Source organism: Mizuhopecten yessoensis, unplaced genomic scaffold, assembly GCF_002113885.1.
Source record: "Mizuhopecten yessoensis strain PY_sf001 unplaced genomic scaffold, ASM211388v2 scaffold10409, whole genome shotgun sequence".
NCBI classification, from domain to species: domain Eukaryota; kingdom Metazoa; phylum Mollusca; class Bivalvia; order Pectinida; family Pectinidae; genus Mizuhopecten; species Mizuhopecten yessoensis.
Genome location: NW_018408532.1, coordinates 496898 through 516823, shown reverse-complemented (window position 1 = coordinate 516823; position 19926 = coordinate 496898). Strand labels below are relative to the sequence as shown.

At 34.7% G+C, this 19926-nt stretch overlaps 3 protein-coding genes across 4 annotated transcripts in view; 2 read left to right on the top strand and 1 right to left on the bottom strand.

Moving 5' to 3' along the window:
- LOC110460494 (probable palmitoyltransferase ZDHHC16) overlaps positions 1 to 4892 on the top strand; it is a 14800-nt gene extending 9908 nt beyond the window's left edge. Inside the window, exons 6-9 of the mRNA XM_021513439.1 lie at positions 390 to 461; positions 1113 to 1331; positions 2580 to 2656; positions 3119 to 4892. Of these exons, the coding sequence (XP_021369114.1) occupies positions 390 to 461; positions 1113 to 1331; positions 2580 to 2656; positions 3119 to 3239 (489 nt within the window). The 3' untranslated portion in view covers positions 3240 to 4892. The remainder of the gene's footprint in view (positions 1 to 389; positions 462 to 1112; positions 1332 to 2579; positions 2657 to 3118) is intronic.
- Positions 4893 to 6869: 1977 nt separating this feature from the next.
- Positions 6870 to 11513, bottom strand: LOC110460486 (mediator of RNA polymerase II transcription subunit 28-like). Its single transcript, XM_021513430.1, has 4 exons — positions 11346 to 11513; positions 8870 to 8936; positions 7899 to 8011; positions 6870 to 7360 (listed from the first exon to the last, which is right to left on the bottom strand). The coding sequence occupies exons 1-4, from the start codon at positions 11421 to 11423 to the stop codon at positions 6935 to 6937; spliced, it is 684 nt and encodes a 227-aa protein (XP_021369105.1). The 5' UTR covers positions 11424 to 11513; the 3' UTR covers positions 6870 to 6934.
- Positions 11514 to 11762: 249 nt separating this feature from the next.
- LOC110460487 (galactocerebrosidase-like) overlaps positions 11763 to 19926 on the top strand; it is a 17580-nt gene continuing 9416 nt past the window's right edge. For both annotated transcript variants that reach the window (XM_021513432.1, XM_021513431.1), the window contains exons 1-11: positions 11763 to 11927; positions 13251 to 13319; positions 14446 to 14509; positions 15285 to 15373; positions 16195 to 16359; positions 16769 to 16807; positions 17070 to 17197; positions 17796 to 17913; positions 18081 to 18118; positions 18650 to 18774; positions 19115 to 19254. In XM_021513432.1, the coding sequence (XP_021369107.1) occupies positions 11793 to 11927; positions 13251 to 13319; positions 14446 to 14509; positions 15285 to 15373; positions 16195 to 16359; positions 16769 to 16807; positions 17070 to 17197; positions 17796 to 17913; positions 18081 to 18118; positions 18650 to 18774; positions 19115 to 19254 (1110 nt within the window). In that variant the 5' untranslated portion in view covers positions 11763 to 11792. The remainder of the gene's footprint in view (positions 11928 to 13250; positions 13320 to 14445; positions 14510 to 15284; positions 15374 to 16194; positions 16360 to 16768; positions 16808 to 17069; positions 17198 to 17795; positions 17914 to 18080; positions 18119 to 18649; positions 18775 to 19114; positions 19255 to 19926) is intronic.

The window sequence follows — 19926 nt, the reverse complement described above, 5'->3', positions numbered from 1 at the left end:
AAATTTATTATGGTTTATAATGGCAAATGATACTTTGAATATTACATGTTAATAACTTGATTGGAATTATAACCTTGAATTGACAGTTTGATACTTTGAAAATTTTGAGCCAGCCCTACCCCCAAGGGCTGTAGGGTGGGGCTCAAAGGAGTCAGTGTGCTAAAATTTCTTCATTTTCCTTGTTAAGAATCAGAGGTGCTAGTTTCAAATCCTTTTTAGTCTGAAATCTGTATGCTAGATATTGAGTAAGGTGGTTTTTTGTCAATTTGAATAATATTTCTGTTCATGTTAAAAACAAAATCAACTCTCTGTATAAATATATCAGGTGACCGTTAAGGCCCATGGGCCTCTTGTTAAACAGTCCAGTTATTTGATTTAACTTGTTTCAGGAGTATCCTTTCCCTGGTGCCATGTTTCCTCTCAATCTGCTGTATGCCTCATTCCAAGGATCATCAGCCAAGGTAAGTGTGCCCTTCAAGGATGTCCTTCTGTACAAAGGACCTTTGGTAATAATGCATTGAATATTATCATTCCTGGCATCATTGATCTTCATCTGTGTGTCAAACCCCTGTCTGTATATTTACAAATAGCTACACATAACTATACACAACAAATGTGGGGCTCTAGCTTGTGTCAGTGTATCATATCAATAGACAAGAAAAGGGTACAGGAGAGTAGTTATCTATCCTAGGGATAAATAATCCTGCAAATATTGTATCAAACAAATTCACTTTCACTTCGTGTTAAAAACAATTTATTTTATTTTTTTGGGGGGGGGGGGGGGGGGGGGGGATGTTTCACCGAATTTATCCATTTTATTGAATATGAATCTATTATGTTTTTAATTGGCAATTGGAATCACATGAACATTTCGTTGATAATGTAAATGTCTTGTGATATATTCTCAAACACTGTTGTAATTGATTGTCCACAACTTGCATTTACCTTGTTGAGTGTTTGTGCTTCATTGGTACAGAAATTAAAAACTGGCCATAAGTACATATGATTTCTTTCTAGCCTTGATAGAAATTCACAGACCATAACTTTACAAGATAGAGTATTAAATTTGTATCAACTGCATTAATTGTGTGTGTTTTTGTACTGTTTTTCAGACAAGACTGTTACAACAGTCGAATAACTATGACCGACTCGGGATATCTGAGACTGCGGAACACAAGCTAGTCATCTTCCTCTACATCATCAGCTCAGGGCTGGCCATAGCTCTTACCTTCCTCCTACTGGCCACAGCCAAACTCATCAGCTATGGGGAGACAACTATCGAATATCAGATCAATCTGGCTCAGAAGAAGAAGTTACAAGAGAAAAATATTGTAATTATCTAATTCAAATATACTGTTGATACGAGGGTTGTCAACGATTAGCCAATTAACCGGTTATGCAGTTGGATGACCGCAAACCGGTGACAAAAATCAATAACCGAAGAGTCGGACATTCATTTACCCCATGGGGAGCCCCATGTTGACCTGGAATTGACCTACAAATTATATATCGATGAGAACAAAACCAGATATTTTAGTAATAAAAGCAATGCTCAGACTGTTTTTGTAATGATTAGTAATGATTGAAACAGAGATGCGGACCTCAACATAAAAAAGTCTGAAACATTTTTGAAAGGTAGACCTCGCTTCAAAGGGTGGGATGAAAAAACAATCTCAAGAGTTCATGAATGAAAGATGTCAGTGAAACATTGAAAGAGGTGCAATCACCTATGAATGAGATCGTGGATCAAATCATGGTTCTCCAAACAACCATGTCCACTCTATACCTCAAGTAATTTTCACTGGATTCACGTCAAACTTTATAGGAAGGTTAACCCTTTCACCCCTGTGTAACTTTAGTAGACTATACCATGCATTGATCTGGACGAGTCCACTGTGGTCTATAGTGTTGAAAGGGTTAATTACCTTGAGAGCTTGGGAAGATTTCGTTAACCAGCATTATCTGCCTGTAATTTGTAGAGTTATTCCCCTTGAATCAGTTGAGTGAGTGTTATCACAACTCTTACCATAATTAATAGAAGTATTCCCCATGGTTTCATTAATGCAATACAATGTACTACATGCTGTCTGTGATGTTGTACTATACTCATTGATCTACCAGAAATATTGTTCGTTTAACATCAATTACTCACAAATATTTAATACAGGTCAATGATACAAACATTTTAATTACTCGTTAAAGACAGGTGGAAGCTAGAGACAGGTTGCAATCTTAGACAAGTGATATTTTTTGACAGCTGGTAATTATAGACAAGTACCACAATATAATGGTTTAATGAAGGTAGCTATACGGAGGTAACAGTTATAGACACTGGTGGTCTCCGTAAGGCAGGTTGTAATAATCTTCAGATACTGTAAATGTACTTGTTCTAGTGCCATAGAAATTTAGTTGATACTACCATTGTACATGCAAAACATTTTAACAGAAGTTTACATAATAAAACTTAATGCAATTGGTGTAATATTGTTTATATTGTGGTACAACTATTTCAAACAAATCAATCACTTAATTCCCTTACAAATAAAACAGGGTTCTATAAGTATTTTTCCTAATTGCAGCAGTTCAAGAATCCCTATCATCTCGGATTTAACACCAACTGGAAGTTGTATCTGGGATTACAGGAAGTAACACTATGGTGAGTAGCTGTAGGATATCGGACCCAGATCTGTTAATTTGTCTGGCCAAAAGTCAAACAGCTTCAGAATGAATGCTAGAAAAGTTGTACGAGATTATATATTGTATTACAGTTTACAACTATTTTTGTATTTCCTATCTGTAAACACCTCCTGGTACATTTACTGGTTGTGACATTATAAGGTAATAAACAAGGCCATTTAATGCCTGCACATCTTTTTCTCTGAAAGTTAGCCTTTCAACAAAAATATCATCATGTATCAAGACAAGATAAAAGCCTCACAAACTACAAAACAGATTTAATTTCATATCCAGTCATCGAGACTCTCAGTAATTATCATATCTAGTCAGTAAGACATATGATGTCCTGTGGACTTTCGAAATTGAAAATCATTATTCCAGATATTGTATTTGAAAGTGGTTGGATTAAATTTTACTGTACCAAAACATTTGTTCATTACAGGAGTTTTTTGAAAGAGATCCTGATTCCATCTGTCTACCGACCAGAGGGTGACGGCACCACCTGGAGAACTCAAAAATTCAAATACCATTTTGATCCAGAAAAGGGCCTTCAAGTATTATGAAACCTTTTAATCCGTGCAGAGACAAACTGCTCCATTATTTTTTAAACATCAGTTCCAGTATTCCGAGTTTCTGGATTCTTACTGGAAAGATGCTCATTTCAATGTATGTCGGACAATTACCTGTTACATGACATCGTTACATTTGTTTACAGGTGAACTGTAACTGTTTACATTAAGTGCTGTTGTGATTGTTGCCTATTTCAATGTCTTGTTATTTGTCACAATTATTTTTCTATTAATCCTGTTTATAGCATTTACTTATTATTAAGTAAATCATTAGGGGACTTACTTGCCCCCAAATCCAGCAACCTCACAGTCCAGTCACTTACACTGATAGTGACTGTTGTGACTCTCTTTTATAAGTTAGAGGGTTCAAAATTCTGGCTGCAAAGGCCAACAGCATGCATACGGTATATAAAAGTATGTTGCTGCTATAGCCCTGAATCTAGTTTCTGTTCCCCAAAATGTCTTCAATAAAACTTTTTTCCTCTTCTGGGAATGAAATGTTTGCTAGTAAATTAAGGAGAAGGGTGTTAACTTGTGCTATGAATTGTTAAATAAACCAGGTAGTCTGATGTATAAACTTCATATTTTACAAATACGCATAATTTGTGAGACCAGTCTTTTATGTTGTTCTGATCAGTTCTTTGATCATAATTTAATTGTGATATCTTTTTATATAGAATTGAATTTTAAGATAACGTTTTTTTCTATTAATGTTTAAAATTTCACATATCTTATTACTCTTTATATATTAATGTAAATATATTTATATTTGAACAAATATACCTTCCATTTTTATGGGTATGCAAAGAGGTTCGAAGAAAAGAAAAAGAATTCCACTTATTTTCCGGAATTTGTACAATATTTATAAAGTGTTCAATCTGTGCAAAAATCATATGTGCCAACGTTAACTCTTAAAAATTCCATGGGAGAAGATCTAGATTCCAAGTGCTCAAAATTTGAAAAATAAATGTGTGTATATACCCCCCAAGGAAAGCGAGCATTTTAACATGGTATTATTTGAGTTGTTCTAGGATGAAATCATTAGATCTTAGAATATAGGAATACAGTCTGTAGTTTAGAAAATTCACTGGTTGAAAATACTAATTTAAGGGTCCAAAATCGCGAGTCTCCTTCCAGAATAAGGAGAGTTAGCAAGTATGAACTAGATGAGAATTGAATTTAACAGTATCAGATTTATTGTCAGGTTACTCAGCAGATATATATATATGTTATATATATACAGGTATGTTGCATTTTGTATCGCAAACAATTCCTCAAATCGCAGGTTGAGATCACCTCAAATGTGTTTGTGATATTGAATACTAGAAAATGTCTTAACAGAACAAAACTCATACAACAATGTCTTCTGATACAAACTTAACAGCAGCAGCATCCCCCCCCCAGCTATTATATGCAAGATGTACAATTTATAAACTATGTAGTTTGATACAAAAGTGGGCCATATATTGTTTGAGTTTATGTTTTGTAAACAGAATATCTCTTTTAGTCCACAAATGTTTACAGTGATCATGAAATATTTGTTGGTGTGTACTAAAATGCAATACATTAATCTCTGCTACAAAAATAAAGATGAATCATGAAAACACTCCGTGTTACTTGTATTTGTGGTCAGGTAAAAGCAGGTATTGGTAAGGTTTTAAGTTTTAAGCTCACCTAGCCCGAAGGACCATGTGAGCTTATGCTGACTGTGGCGTCCGTCGTCCGTCCGTCACTTTTTTCTTTTGAACGACTTCTGAAGAACTGGAGGACCTAGAGTCACGACATTTGACCAGTAGGTAGATGGGATGGAGTGCTTTAAAGTTTCCTCATTAAAATGACCTCAACCTAGTTTCAAGGTCACAGGGGTCAAATATGTTAAAATTTTAAGTGTTAGTCCGGGGTTCGAAAGTTAACATGGGTTAAAAGCTTTAACAATCTTCTTCTCAAGTTCCATAAGGCCCAGGGTCATGATAGTTGGCCAGTAGGTACCTTGGATGGAATGCTACAAAAACATTCTTCATAAAAAAGATCTTGTCCTACTTTCAAGGTCAAAGGGTTTAAATATGTTAAAAACTTCAAACAACAACATCCTAAGAACCATTTACACTAGAGTCATAATACTTGTGTGTGTTATGTAGACCAGCTGTTTGAATTTTTTTCTTCATAAAAGTAATGACATCAACGGTCAACTTCAAGTGCTAGTAGGGAGTCAAAGGTCAACATGGGTTAAAAGCTTTAACAATCTTCTTCTCAAGTTCCATAAGGCCCAGGGTCATGATATTTGGCCAGTAGGTGCCTGGGATGGAGTGCTGTAAAGTTTCCTCATAAAATTGACCTTGGACTATAGCTAGTTTCAAGGTCAAAATGGTCAAATATGTTAAAAACTTCAAACAACAATATCCAAGAACCATTAGGACCAGAGTCATAATACTTGAATATGTTATGAAGACCAGCAGTGCGAATATTTTTCTTCATTACAGTAATAAGGTCAAAGATCAACTTTAAATCCCAGCCGGTGTCAATGGTCAAGGTGGGTTAAAAGCTTGAAAATTCAAATTTCAAACAACAATATGTTAAGGACCATTTAAAATGTCATGGTTCTAGTTACCAAATTTGGTCTTTAGTTATATATATGTCTGTTTTATGTAACAAAAGAAACAGATGGGTGATACAGGCCCTTTGGGCCTCTTATTATTTGAACTACTCTATTTGCCTTTGTACTACCTACACCAGGGGATAGCAATTGGGAGTTAAAATATAACATTTTGACAAATATTTCCAGATAATTCACTTTGGCAGTATGTGTACTGTAACCGGCCATGATGTATTGATCGGTCAAGCTAAATACCCAACTGTACAGCTGCACCATGGCCCTCATGTAACTAATATTATGCATGAACTTGAATTATTGAATTAATAAAATGCATGATATAGATACTGACATTTATCTGCATACATCTAGCACTCAATCATGTGCCCTTACAAAAAAACCTGTATTACCTGCTGGATAAACACAGAAAACTCTAGTGCAACCGATATACTATTGTTCTCACTGCTGCCTAATACTCAATCTGCCTCACATCATTGTTCATGTCTTAAAGTAGCTGTTCAGAAATTGCAATACTGTATAACAGCATGCATACTTCAATAACTGGAATCCATTTTACAGCAAAAATTCAATAAAGGTGTGAGCCTCAGGAGTGATGTGTGATACAGTACTTAGCATGTTTTAATGGTGATGCCATCGTCGGATACCCACAGTTGATCTCGCTTCGATACTCACTCATCACCATCATTGTGATGAGTGAGTACCGAAGCGAGATCCGACGATGTGGTGATGCATGATACATGAATTTCACTAAGATTGTCATACAAATTGCACAATTTCTATGTATTATATTTCTTAGATCATACAGAATTTAACTTATTCACCCCTGAAGACACATTTGAACTCTTCCAATTCATAGGTTGGAACAGTTCATTATGAAATTTCATGGGTAAATGAGTCCAGGCACCGTGTCAATTTTTCACCAATCTGTTCCTTAAATTAAACATCAAGAGAGTTATTTCCCTTGGAGAACAACAGTATACTGATAAGTTTCAAGCATGTAACACTTGACTGCATTTTTTTAATGTTTTTTATTACTATTTTTGATGAGTATAGATACAAATGATAGGGAGAATAACAATCACCGCCTCTCGGGCATGCCTATGGCAGACATTGTCTGTTCAAGGTAGGCCAGGGGGCCTTGAGGGTAGGCTGGAGGAGGGTTATGTGTCATTCCTTGGTGCCCCGGACCAGGGCGCTGCATCAGTATCTGTGGATTTTGCCCCTGGATCTGTGTCGACCCCTGGGGTTGGTTGACAGCGTACCCTTGACCTTGTATGTTTATCTGTGCTGGGTTAGGCATCGTCTGCCCGTGGGGGTGGGGTATAGCGGTGGGGACCAGACCTTGGGGCCCTAAAGTCATTGTCTGTGAACCATGTGCCGGCACCCCCCCTCCAGGGCCCCTCGCCACACTGTTTAACAGGCCCTGCCATTTCTGTAACCTCTCCTGATGTCGTTTCACCAACTGATCCTTCCTCTCTAGTTCCGTTTTTAAATCTTCTGTGCTCTGAATATATAAAAAGAGTAAGAGAGAAAAATATTTGAGCATCTTTGAGGAAAATTTCATTAACAAAAATCACTGAAGCTTTAAGTTACACTTTTCACTGCTTTGTAAAAATCTTAAATAAATATTTGAAACATAGGTACAGTACATCTTTATTCATCAAGTATCCAGTAACTATGTTATAAAACAAAACTAATGAATGGGAATTGAAGAATGGTGTGCATTAATGATATAATGGGGCAATGCATATACACTGTACATGTAACTGTTTCCATGTCGGTTCGGCAGCCATGTTAAAATGTATATGTCACCTACATTGTATTATCACAGGCTTAAATCATCATCATAATTGAAATAAATAAGATACCTGAATGAAACTTCAGCCACAAAAGCATTACAACAGTGGCTAACATCTCCAATGGATAAATACTGCATACCATTTTGTTTATATATATATCATCATTTCTGTAGAAAATACCATTGAAATTTATCTGTATCACAGCAGGTGCATCAGATGTGCGAGGTGACATTAATGACTTACGTCTTTGATGTCTTGTTCAGGCCGCGTTTTTGAAAGGACTAATCTCTTGTGAAGGAAAAATGCTTCAGTTTGTCTGGCAAGGTCCAGAAACTTCTGTAATGACTGGTCAACACCTATAAAAGATTTCAGATACATTGAACATAAATTTTAAAGTGGAAAGATGAATTAGTGCTTCTCAACAAATTAAATACTTTTCAAACATAAATATGATAAATGGTGCTCTAAATCTTCCATTCGTCAAAGCCCTTCAACTTGGTTTATATATGTTCCCCGATCAGAGGTAAAAAGGTATCAGGTTTTCTCTGGGTGCTCTAGTTTCCTTCCAGAGTAACCTCCCTTGTGCTGACATCCGGGCCAACATGAATGATTAATAACAGTCATAAAAAATTGTTTCATAATTGTTGTAAAATACATACATTAAACATAACCTTGCAAGCTTTTAATTTACTAAAACAAGGCAAGAAATTAATTTTAGAAACCATGAGGCAGTCGGGCTAGTAATTTCCAATTTTACTACCCTATCTGCACATGCCACAAACTCAATATTATTCATCAAGATAAACAATACCAAATTTTGACTATTAAATCAGGCAAGTGGTTTTTTTTAACCATGCATTAGTCTCAGACTAGTGGGCTACCCTTATTGTCTAGCCCTGTAAATACATACATGAATAAATAACGTTAAACTGTATAATTACACATAAAATTCAGATGTCAGAACAACCCTGGCCTATGGTCATTCATATTTTCTGTATTTATTTATTCTTTATCAAACAAAAATGATCTAATTTGTATCTTTTATTATATATTATATATTAGTTTATCTTTCAATTTCAGGAACAATCTTAACCATTCAGTCAAATAAAATTACATGCAAGATGGTCTTATTGTTATGCTTCTAAATCTTTGCAGTAGACAATTCATGCAATTGCAGTCTACATGTACTGTAGGCATGCCATACAGGTATGTACCTGCTTTTGTTTCCTCAGAATCTGTTACGTTGAAGTATTCTTGGCTTGTCAATAAACTCGCACAACTCTACAAAGGATAACGAATCATCACATTAATGATTTATGTTACAAAATTGAAAAAATAATTATAACTGCATCTGTACATACTCGGCTTGACATACAAAATCATAAGAATATGCTCTTTTGCATTTTCATCTGAAAAGGAAAACCTCTTACTTTAAATGAAGATGTGGTGTGGTAATTTACGATCACTCTTCTGAGGCGTGTTCAATCTGTCAATCTAGCAATATAGCTGTAAAACTCATAATAGCTGTATCAACCTATTTGGAATAGCTCTTTGGAGCTTTCTTCACATTATTGTCATAAACGTAATTTTCCTTTTAAAAGAAAACGACAAAAAGTCGCATTTAAAAAGATTACATTACTATTGACATTATTTTGATTACAAAATACTTCATTTAAAAAAGTTGATGTAAGAAAATTGTACATTTATGAAAAATGAAAAAATACCTCTCAATTATTTATAAATGCATGTTTTTTGTAAGCTACAATACCTAAAAAAAATGTTTTGGAGCTTTGCTAAAGTTATAATAAAAAAAAATGAAATCTTAGAAAATAAAGTTCAAGGCAGCTTCAAATGTTTGGTGGATATATATAGCTACCGGGGTATACAGATTTGTACTGGACAGAAGAGCTATATAGGCCAGTGCATGATCGATGCTCTAATAATTATTCGCTATATTAAAATATTGTGATGAAAGCAGAACTGGACTGGATTGATCGTCGGCGACCAGGTAGCTCAATTGTTAAAGTGTTTATCTAGAGTTTGGATAGAATGTAGCTGAAATAGACACGGTAGAATCATCAGCCGATGTAGCTCAATTGGTGGAGCGCCAGTTAGAGCTTGGCGGGTTCTGGGCCACCTTCGTTTTATCTCAGCCCAAACGGTTTAACCGGGTTGGACTAGAGTTATTCGTTTATGAAATAAGGTCCGACCACAGGGGTTCCTAATTACAAATGACTTTTAAATATGAATATGCTATACTTCTTCCAATAACCTGCATATAACACATCTGGTGTATTGTCACAGATGTGTCACATACATACCCAGGGGAAAGTTGGAAAACATGCCTCAGTTACTGAAATGGGTCACAGCACATATTAACATACGTTTCGCCCCAAAACTGTTACGCCCAAGACCATTTTGCCCCATTTTTTTTCGCATCGCCCAAATTTTCAGTTCAAAGGATTTCACCCGAAATATGACAACCATATCGTCCCAAAAACTAAATTTGGCCCAAATCGCCCCTAAAGCTATATCGCCCCAAAATTCTATATCACCTCAACCGCTACGAACGTATATTGAATGATATCTGATCTTGTGAAAGTTGCGGTAGTTATTGCCAGTTTCACTTAAATATACTATTAATGATTAGGAACATGTAACCTCAAGTCTCAAATTGGTACAGTTTATTTTTACATTTATCAGTTTGTATGTTGATAAAAGAGATCGTCAGCTCAATTTGTGAAAAGTAAAAGATATGTCGAATAATGTGCCAATTGAGTTTCTGCCCTTCATATTACACAATAGACATTTTTGCCAGCTGGGCTTCATCAGTCGAGAAGCAAAAATACTGTTCTTACCCTAAACATCAATAAGATATCAGCTTGAATGTTAGCTATTTCAAATTTTCCACTATGAAGAACAAAAATGATAATGTTGGTTTGAAATGAAGAATCACTGAATTAGATCAGATGCTATTTAAGTCCATGGAAGAATGTTACTCGGAAGAACACGTTATAGATTGATTTTTTATAGTATGTATTTTTTTTAATTAGTTAATGAAAAAAAATATTCTTATGCTGAAAAAGAAGGTCTATTATATAAACAAATATAAGTACACATACTCTCTAGCTCTCTTGAAACGCACCTAACATATTATTGTAGGTTTTTTTGTTTCCGATCTACAGCACACGTTAATATATATAATCTAATTATTTTATACACATATATATATAAATTATCTACAATAAACAAATCCTGTCTAACATAGATACTATAGATGCGTTACAATATCGATCTAGTTACGTTACGGCACAAAAATGATGTCCCAAACATCAAACGAATTGCAACCGATATTATTTTTTGAATGTCTAACTTTAACAAAATTACATAAAAGTTAGATATTCAACTTTAAAATTTGTCGTAAATTTTATGGAGGAAGGCGTTGTAGTTTTTGGGGACGTTATGTTTTTTTGGGGCGAACTGGTTTGGGCGCTATGATCAAATTTGGGGTGTAACAGCTTGAGGCGTTAGGGTTTTGGGGCGAATCGTCTGACACCCTGTGCTGTGACCCATATCAGTTTGTCATAAGTATGTGTATTTCAGACATTTGTAACGAATCCCTGTGATATTAAAGGCCGTGTAGTTACATACATGTATTTATTTCGGTCTGTCATCAAATGAAAAATTCACCTGAAATGCGCTCTCAAGTTCATCGATAAGGTTTCCATTACTTCCACCCTGAGGTCTTTCTGTATTGGCAGAAGCCATATTATTTCCTCAAAACAGTTTCCACTGCCAAGTTTTTTAACAAATGTGCTTTGTTTTCATATTTTAAGCTTTGAAATGACATAGATTACGGTGTCTAATATCCAGTGACGAAATTCGCTTGCTATTCCGGATGATGAATTGGGAGAAAAAAAATGTTAGTTATATCATCGTAAAAATTAAAAGTTAAAACATGTGTTTTTTAGAAATACTTAAGAAGTATTGAACGATTTTTTGCTTGAAGATGTGAACATTTTGTTATACCTATTATGAATATCCGGATTAAGATTTTTCAGCTCTCAACTTTGTGTTTAGAAATCCATTGTATACTTCCGACTCACATGAGCTAATTCGGCTAACAAATAAACAAATATGTTTGTTAAAATTGGAAGATGTATCTGTTTAAGTGCTTTGCTGTCAGTTACGTTCTGCGACGACTACAGAGTGGATTATTCACATGGTCTAGGCCGGAGGTTTGACGGGATAGGCGGACTAAGTGGTGGAGGGGTACGAATTATTGGGGGAACATTATCAGTTACAGAAAGTAGCTTAACATGAACCATCACTCAAAATGTACACATCGATATCAAAGACATGTTCCTCCCTTTGTTGCTTAACTCCATTGTTTTCAATTTGCATTTTGAAAGGCGCCTTGTAAATGTTGTGTCATTTTTGGTGTTGAATAAAAACATGGTATGGCCTAGGCCTTAGGGCAGGCCATAGTTTCTATCCAGTCGGACAGAACTGCAAGGGGACAATACTCGTATGTTGATCAAAATCGAGCAGGTACAGTACCTGGATTAATGGTCACTCGGAGCGGAGGTTTTCCCAAATCTAAAAGTCCAAGATGTATTCTTATAAAATATATATATTGGTAATAAAACCAATTTGGTTATGAAGGTTATGCAAAATTACATCAAAACATTAAAACAATTCTATCCAAATATTCACTGGAAAAATGTGAATGCTTGTGATAATTGGATTGAACTTTATAGAATTGTAACAAAAAGCATGTCACATCCTTAGTCACAAGTTTCAGGATTGAATGTTGTTTGTAAGGAATTTGAAATTACTTTTTTTTCATAAATGATTTTCTGGAATAGAATGAACATTTGTGAAAAACATCTTGATGTATATTCACTAATATCAGAAAGAAAGCATTCAATATCTAATGTTTCTGATCTAAATGTTAATTAACTGATCGTGATTTAATATTTGATTTTATGATTTATAAATGATTTAATTATAGCTTAATATATGACTATATGTTTTAGAAAAGGCTCTTGTGATTGTATTGTCAAAATTCTAATAAATGTTGCAACATTATATAGTCAGGGATATTTATTCTTATGACTTCAAAAGTCTGGATAATGATTCAGAGAACAAATCCATATTTTTGCCATATTATCACTTATTTTGCTTTGTCACAAAACAATAAAAAGCCACAAGGTTTTGGTACCAATTGCTGCATATTGTGATTGTAGGACAATATTAATCCAAACAAACACAAATATATATTTCACCACTGTAGTATACACACAGACACATACAAATGTGGATGTATTAGTCAGGTGGCTTAGGACCAGTAGTAAACACCTGATGGACCCGTCCAGATCAATGCACGGGAGAGTCTACTAAAGTTGCATAGGGGTGAAAGGGTTAAAAGAGACTTAAAACCTTTACAGTTTTATTTCTTTTTTGAAAATGTGAAATACTACTATTGATGGTGAATAAATATAACTTACATCTATAGCTATATGTGTGTATTTTTATTGACCTGAAGACGTACTTTATAATACTCAATAGTGTTTGTATCAAATTCTATTCCAGGCAACATCCAAGTTGTTGGTAAACTACCCTAAGGACTACAGAGACCAAATCCTTGATTATTTGTTCAAGGTAATGTACTTTATTGTAGCATTAGTTAGCCATGTACATGATGCATGATATACATAATGTAGAATTCAAACAACCCTGGTTTAATTAGAAAATGGTTTTGGGTTGGTACTATGTATACCGTGTCTGTAATATGTCATCTTCAAGTAATTACTGTAGGTAACATTATGGAAAAAAATAATTTCAAAATATTTCATTGACATGTACATTATATGTTTATAATACAAATTGAACATGTACAATTGTAAGTTGTACGTGTACATGTATATATCAAATCACTTTGAAATCAGATGGTTCATAATAAGAAAAGTATATATATATAAAACAAAATTACATACATGTACTACAGTATTGACAAAAGAATCAGACAACAGGCTAAACCTATATCAGTCTTATTCTATTTCCGGTAATGATTTAATTTATATGTAGAAAATATATGTGTAGTTGTAAACCATAAGTAATTACAATGTCATTACACTATGGACAAAAAAATGTACATGCCATGGAGCACAGTTCCACTGCATTGTAACATGTACCATGACACCATCAACACACAGACACATACAAATGTGGATGTATTAGTCAAGTGGCTTAGGACCAGAAGTAAACACCTGAAAGGCAGCTCCTGAGAGGATGGATTGATTGCATTGTAATAATAATAATTGATTGTATGAATTATATATTTCGACATATTACTAAAACGCCTAAGTATCTTTTTTCTTGCTAGTTATAATTAGTGTCCTATATCAAATTTTGTATAATAGATAAATATTGTATACACAACAACACTATGACATACTTATAGTAATTTAAATAAAAAGTGTTTGAGAGTTTAGATTTTAGTTTGACTGTTTGCTGTGCTAGCATTGTATAGTGGGCCTATAGCTACTGTATCTTTGAGGTTGTAAGGTTAGCTTGGTAATTTCCACTTATTATTCAGATACATAAATAACATGAGTAAACAATTATGTTTGATAATAATACTTATGACATCTAATAAGTGTCCATGGGATTTAATTAATTTCTATATATTGGTTCCAGTCCTATCAACTTGAACTTCTTTGTTTCATAATTTTGTAATACATTACCATAATTTTGTAATACATTACCATTTATATTTTACATGCAGCCAAACTTTGCAGCCTCTCTACAGATACTGAAGGTAGAAATTGGAGGAGATTCTCAAAGCACAGGTAAATATATATACTTCTGTATACAAAATATACCTATAAGCACAGGTAAATATATATAATTCTGTATACAAAATATACCTATAAGTACAGGTAAATATACATATACTTCTGTATATATACAAAATATACCTACATGTATAAGTACAGGTAAATATATAAACATCTGTATACAAAATATACCTATAAGTACCGGTAAACAAAGCTAATTCATTTACATTCACTGCATGATGAACAGTGAGGAAAGAATGAACCCACATGATTTTAGGATCAAAAGGTCCTTGCCGTAGTTACCTATTTTGTGTAATTTATAAGAATGGTATCTTTTGACATATGACTTGAAATTTTACAAGTTGATTATCTATAAAGTGAAGAGGTACCCTTTTATTTAGGGAAAAGACATTGTGCTGATTTCCCTATATACATATACACACATACATTATTGAGCTGAGCACAGGGTATTAGTTACTTAGTGCTTTCATTTTACAGATGTCTTCTTAGATCATTTTGTGTCAGCCACAGGTTGTGTGATACAAATATTTCTGGATAGGTTGTCGCTGTCAAGCCCATTGATTCTTCTTTCTCAGTATCAATACCACAGTTCTAGATCAATCTCTGGTTGGCTAATTCTTCTTCCTGTTTGGCAATGCAATGAGAAATGTATACAAAAACTGTGCATTTATTGAAGTTTCTTTGTGTACCCTTATTTTTTTTCATACATTTCTTGATTTGCTTTTGCTTTCAAATTAACTATGGCCAAATTTACTTTCTATTTAAGAGGGAACAGAGGCATCTCACATGCACAATGAGTGGGACGAGAATTACCAGCGTGGGTATGAGTGGTGGCTTATGACCGAGGCTAAAAAAGTAAGTAGCGTAAGCCTATTATGGTATTAAATAGAGACTCAAAGATGACTAAACTCTAACACTGGACTTGACGTTTAATAGATCTTAACTAACACTAGGCTAAAAATCACTACATGGAATACCTTCATAACCATTTTGAGAAATCTTCTTAATGTTTACATGTGATACATATATACATTTGATTTGAAATACTGCTCAACAGATTTTATTACACTGTATGGAAATGATTGATATTTCAATAAACAAAATGTCTTATTTGTTAGGGTGTTCTCTTGATCATTGACATTTTGTAATTAATACCAGAAGTTTAAACTGACATTTTCCCTAAAAACAGACGGTGATAATGTTTATTTAGACAGACCTGTCCTTTCATAAATTTAGAGTAAAATTAAACTAATATTGGGGAGTCCAAATTATATGCTCAGGGGTTTGTTAAAGGTCCTGCTGATATGATATGTATCTGGATACATGTATTGCCCAGTTACTGAGTAGAAAATTAAGGAACAAAGCAGGTATATTTAATTGATATTCAATTTAGGATACCTATATATACCTGTTGTTTATATTTATATTTGATTAATGTTATAGATATTGTCAGTAGGTCAACTTCTAATCATACTGTCCAGATTTACATATAGTAATTGCACACAAGGTTAAATAACTTGTAAAGAAGACACAGTCCTTTAACTTGTTCACCCCTGAAATTTCATAATGAACTATTCCAACCTTTGAATTGGATGAGTTCAAATATATCTCCATGGTTGAATGAGTTAAGCATTACTGCTTTCATGTTGTATTAACGTTAAGATGCATGTTTCCAGAGAAATCCGGACATTCTTCTGTATGGTCTGCCGTGGGCGTTTCCGGGCTGGCTTGGCGATGGTGGGGACAATCCTTACACTAATGTCACGCGAACAGCAGAGTATGTAACACGCTGGCTGCTCGGGGCTAAGAAATTCTACAACCTCAGCATCGACTATATAGGGGTAGGTATAACTTAAATACAGCACACAATGTATGTGGCTGTGTTATCAACATCTCTAGTAAAATAACACTATGTATGAAATAAAACCACACCTCAACACGGTTGTTAGTATCTCAGTTTACTGGCTGCGAGTTTTAAGGTTCTGACTGCAATTAGTTGTTCGGTGTTACTACGTCCTTCAAAAAGTTACCCAATTATATTTTGATTACCTAGCTGTATTAATGGGTATTGGCATGCTGGGGAAGTAATTTGTGAAAGACTAGCATCCTTCCAGGATGGAGACATCAACTCTCAGGGCTTCAAGGCACAGAAACAGAAGCTTACTGTATGATTTACTAGACTCAGATAAAGGCTTCCCTTTACATCCTTAGTTAAGTTATATATATAAATGATTGTTTTTTCTGTTGTAGATCTGGAATGAAAGGCCATATGATATTTCTTATATCAAGGTGTGTATAAGTATTCTGGTCAATTTTTCATCACATTTATCTTTACTTAATTTCTTGAGTGCTGGTAATGGAATCTGATATGATTAAAACTTCAAACATTATTGAGGATTAGGGTCAAGGAGCCAATCATGACTGACGGAATATAGAGGGTCCAAGGAAAAACCCTGTTTGTGAATGGTGGCAGGGAGGGAGGTTAATACCTGACCCTTTATGAGGAGGTGATATTATTGAACATGAGTTACTGAAACTGTTTTCTGTGTAGACACTGAGAAAGAGCCTCGACACCCATCAGCTGAGCCATGTGAAGATTGTGGGGGCAGACGGAGGTTGGGAGATTGCCTCGGCTATAGAAAAGGACAGTGAGCTGGCAGCCGCTGTAGATTACATAGGGTGAGGGTGCCAACCAAATTACTATAATATGGGAAATTTTGTATTTCGTTTGGCAATATACTTGGTTATAAAACCTGTTGCAAAAGATTACAATTTTAATGTTAACAGAACCTCTTACAGAACAACATTTTGAGGGTAAGATTTTATTTGTATATAGCAATAGTGGTCTGTTAGGATGGATTTTACATGTGAACTGTGAATTCAAAGTCAAGAAACTAGAACCAGAAACCACTCACAACCAAGTCTAATCATCCTAGCCAATCGAATTTACATGAAGAAATCATGTGCTCTTCCTAGAGATGATATATTTATGCAGAAAGGGAGTACCTGGTAATAGATGACTGTTTTATTTTATATAAACAGCATAGCAAGAATTGGTTGATTTATATAATGGATCTTTGGTTTACAGTTAACTCATTCACCCCTGTAGACACGTTTGAACTCTTCCCATTCAAAAGTTGAAATTGCTCATTTTCAATTTTCAGGGGTGAGGGAGTTAAAAAACATTTTAATGTAAAGTTTATAAATGTACCAATTTCACAACTGAATGTTTTATTATCAGAAATATTGATTTGTGATAAATTCTTTTTGTTATCAGTGCCCACTACCCTGGTACAACAACATCATCCGAGGCATTGACTACAGGGAAACAATTGTGGTCGTCGGAGGACTACAGTACCTACAACGACAACACGGGGGCTGGCTGCTGGGCGAGGGTAGGTATTCATGTGGATAACAATGGAATAAAGCAGTAAAGATAATATACAGTATTATAGTCTGAGGTTCCTTTGCAGGGGACTCAAACATAAGTATTTTGATTAAATTTCCCATCATGTTTATTGTCATAGATTGTACATGTGTTGAAAATTGTTTTTATTTTCAGATACTGAACCAAAACTTTGTAAATGGCTTCATGACAAGGTTAGTCTATAAGCTTTCTATAATGTATCAAAATTAACACTGCATGTGGCATTAAAGATGATATATTTCATATGATATAGAAAAATTGTCTAATCGTCCTAAATAGATGTTATCATTTTTCGGTTGATCTGAGATCCCAAAATGGCTACCCTGTCCTGACTTGCTGAAACATAATAAAACCTGCTTATGTGACAGCCTGTATTAAAAGACCGCTTTTTTGACTTCCCAAGTGTGGTATCTTAATACATTTTAACCAATTCTCAATTCCATCAGATGTGTTGTTTTGTAATTTGGTGGGGGTTTATAAGAAATCTGAGATCACCATCATGGTCTCAAGTTAACAGAAATATTTCAATTTGTCTACATGAGGCAATTATAGAAATGAAGAATGTCAAAACTTTGAAACAATTGAATCTTTCTTTCCTCTTTATATATATAACTGTATGCATGTAATACTACTTGCAAATAAGAAAATTGTAGAAAGAGACATTGAATTGCTGAGCATTAGTGTTGATTTATTGATGTTTGCAGTACGATATCATGGAACCTAATAGCTAGCTACTACAGTGCCCTACCTTACCCTGGCTGTGGACTAATGACCGCTGACAACCCCTGGACTGGACACTACGATGTCTCGGCCCCGATATGGATTACAGGTAAAACAATTCTTAGATTCAGGAATTTAACAATTCCAGTAGGCCGATGCCTGTGATTAGTTGGATTTGTAAGAGTTAGCTAAAAAGTTAAATATTTATTATGAAATTATAGGTTTGGGTTGTAGATTTTTTTCAAAAACTAGTCAACCCATATTTGGTAGATTTTAAAGTCCTATTATGGTTAATAAACGCATAAATTTAATTCAAAGTAAGAAAACAGCAGAATTTGAAAAGTTTGTAAAAAAAATATTTGAACATGGTTTGGTCTGCATGAACCTGAAGATGGTTGTTTCTAGTATTTGTTTACATTGCTCAGTTGTATTGATGTATTTATTCATAGCTCATACAACTCAATTCACTGCCCCCGGATGGAGCTACCTGCAACATGGGTCAGGAGTTGGGAAGCTGACCCATGGCGGCAGTTACGTGTCGCTGGTCAGTCCTGACCACAAAGACCTGACTGTCATCATAGAAACCATGGTAACTTCACAACCTAACCATTGTTACAAAAACCATGGTAACGAAAACCATGGTAACTTCACAACCGAACCATTGTTACAAAAACCATGGTAACGTAAACCATGGTAACTTCACTATTGCCATAGAAACCCGAATAAATTCAAGTTTTAAAATTGATATTTCTGAAAGAAATTATAAAAAAAATTAAAAAAATTTGTTATAATGTAGTAAAGTATGTAGCACAGTTGGGGATGCTTTTATTGGATAACCCATCTGGTTTGAGCGATAGTATATATAACAACCTGGAGTTTGGTGTTCGAATCCAGGTCTAGCCATTGTTAAGTATATTTTATTTATTTTTTAGGTCACCTGAGACAAAGTCTCAAGTGACCTATTGCGATCGCCTTTTGTCCGTCGTCGTCTGTCGTCCGTCGTGCGTCCGTAAACAATTTACATTTTCGACTTCTTCTCCAAAACCCCTGAACCAATTTCAATGAAATTTTGCAGGGACCTTCCATGGCCAAAGGTCAACAAAAACAGTTGCCGGTTTAGTCCTAAGCCCCCAGGGGCCTGAGGGGCGGGGCCAAAAAGGGTCAAATTGACTAAAATTTCAAAAATCTTCTTCTCCAAAACCCCTGAACCAATTTCAATGAAATTTTGCAGGGACCTTCCATGGACAAAGGTCAACAAAAA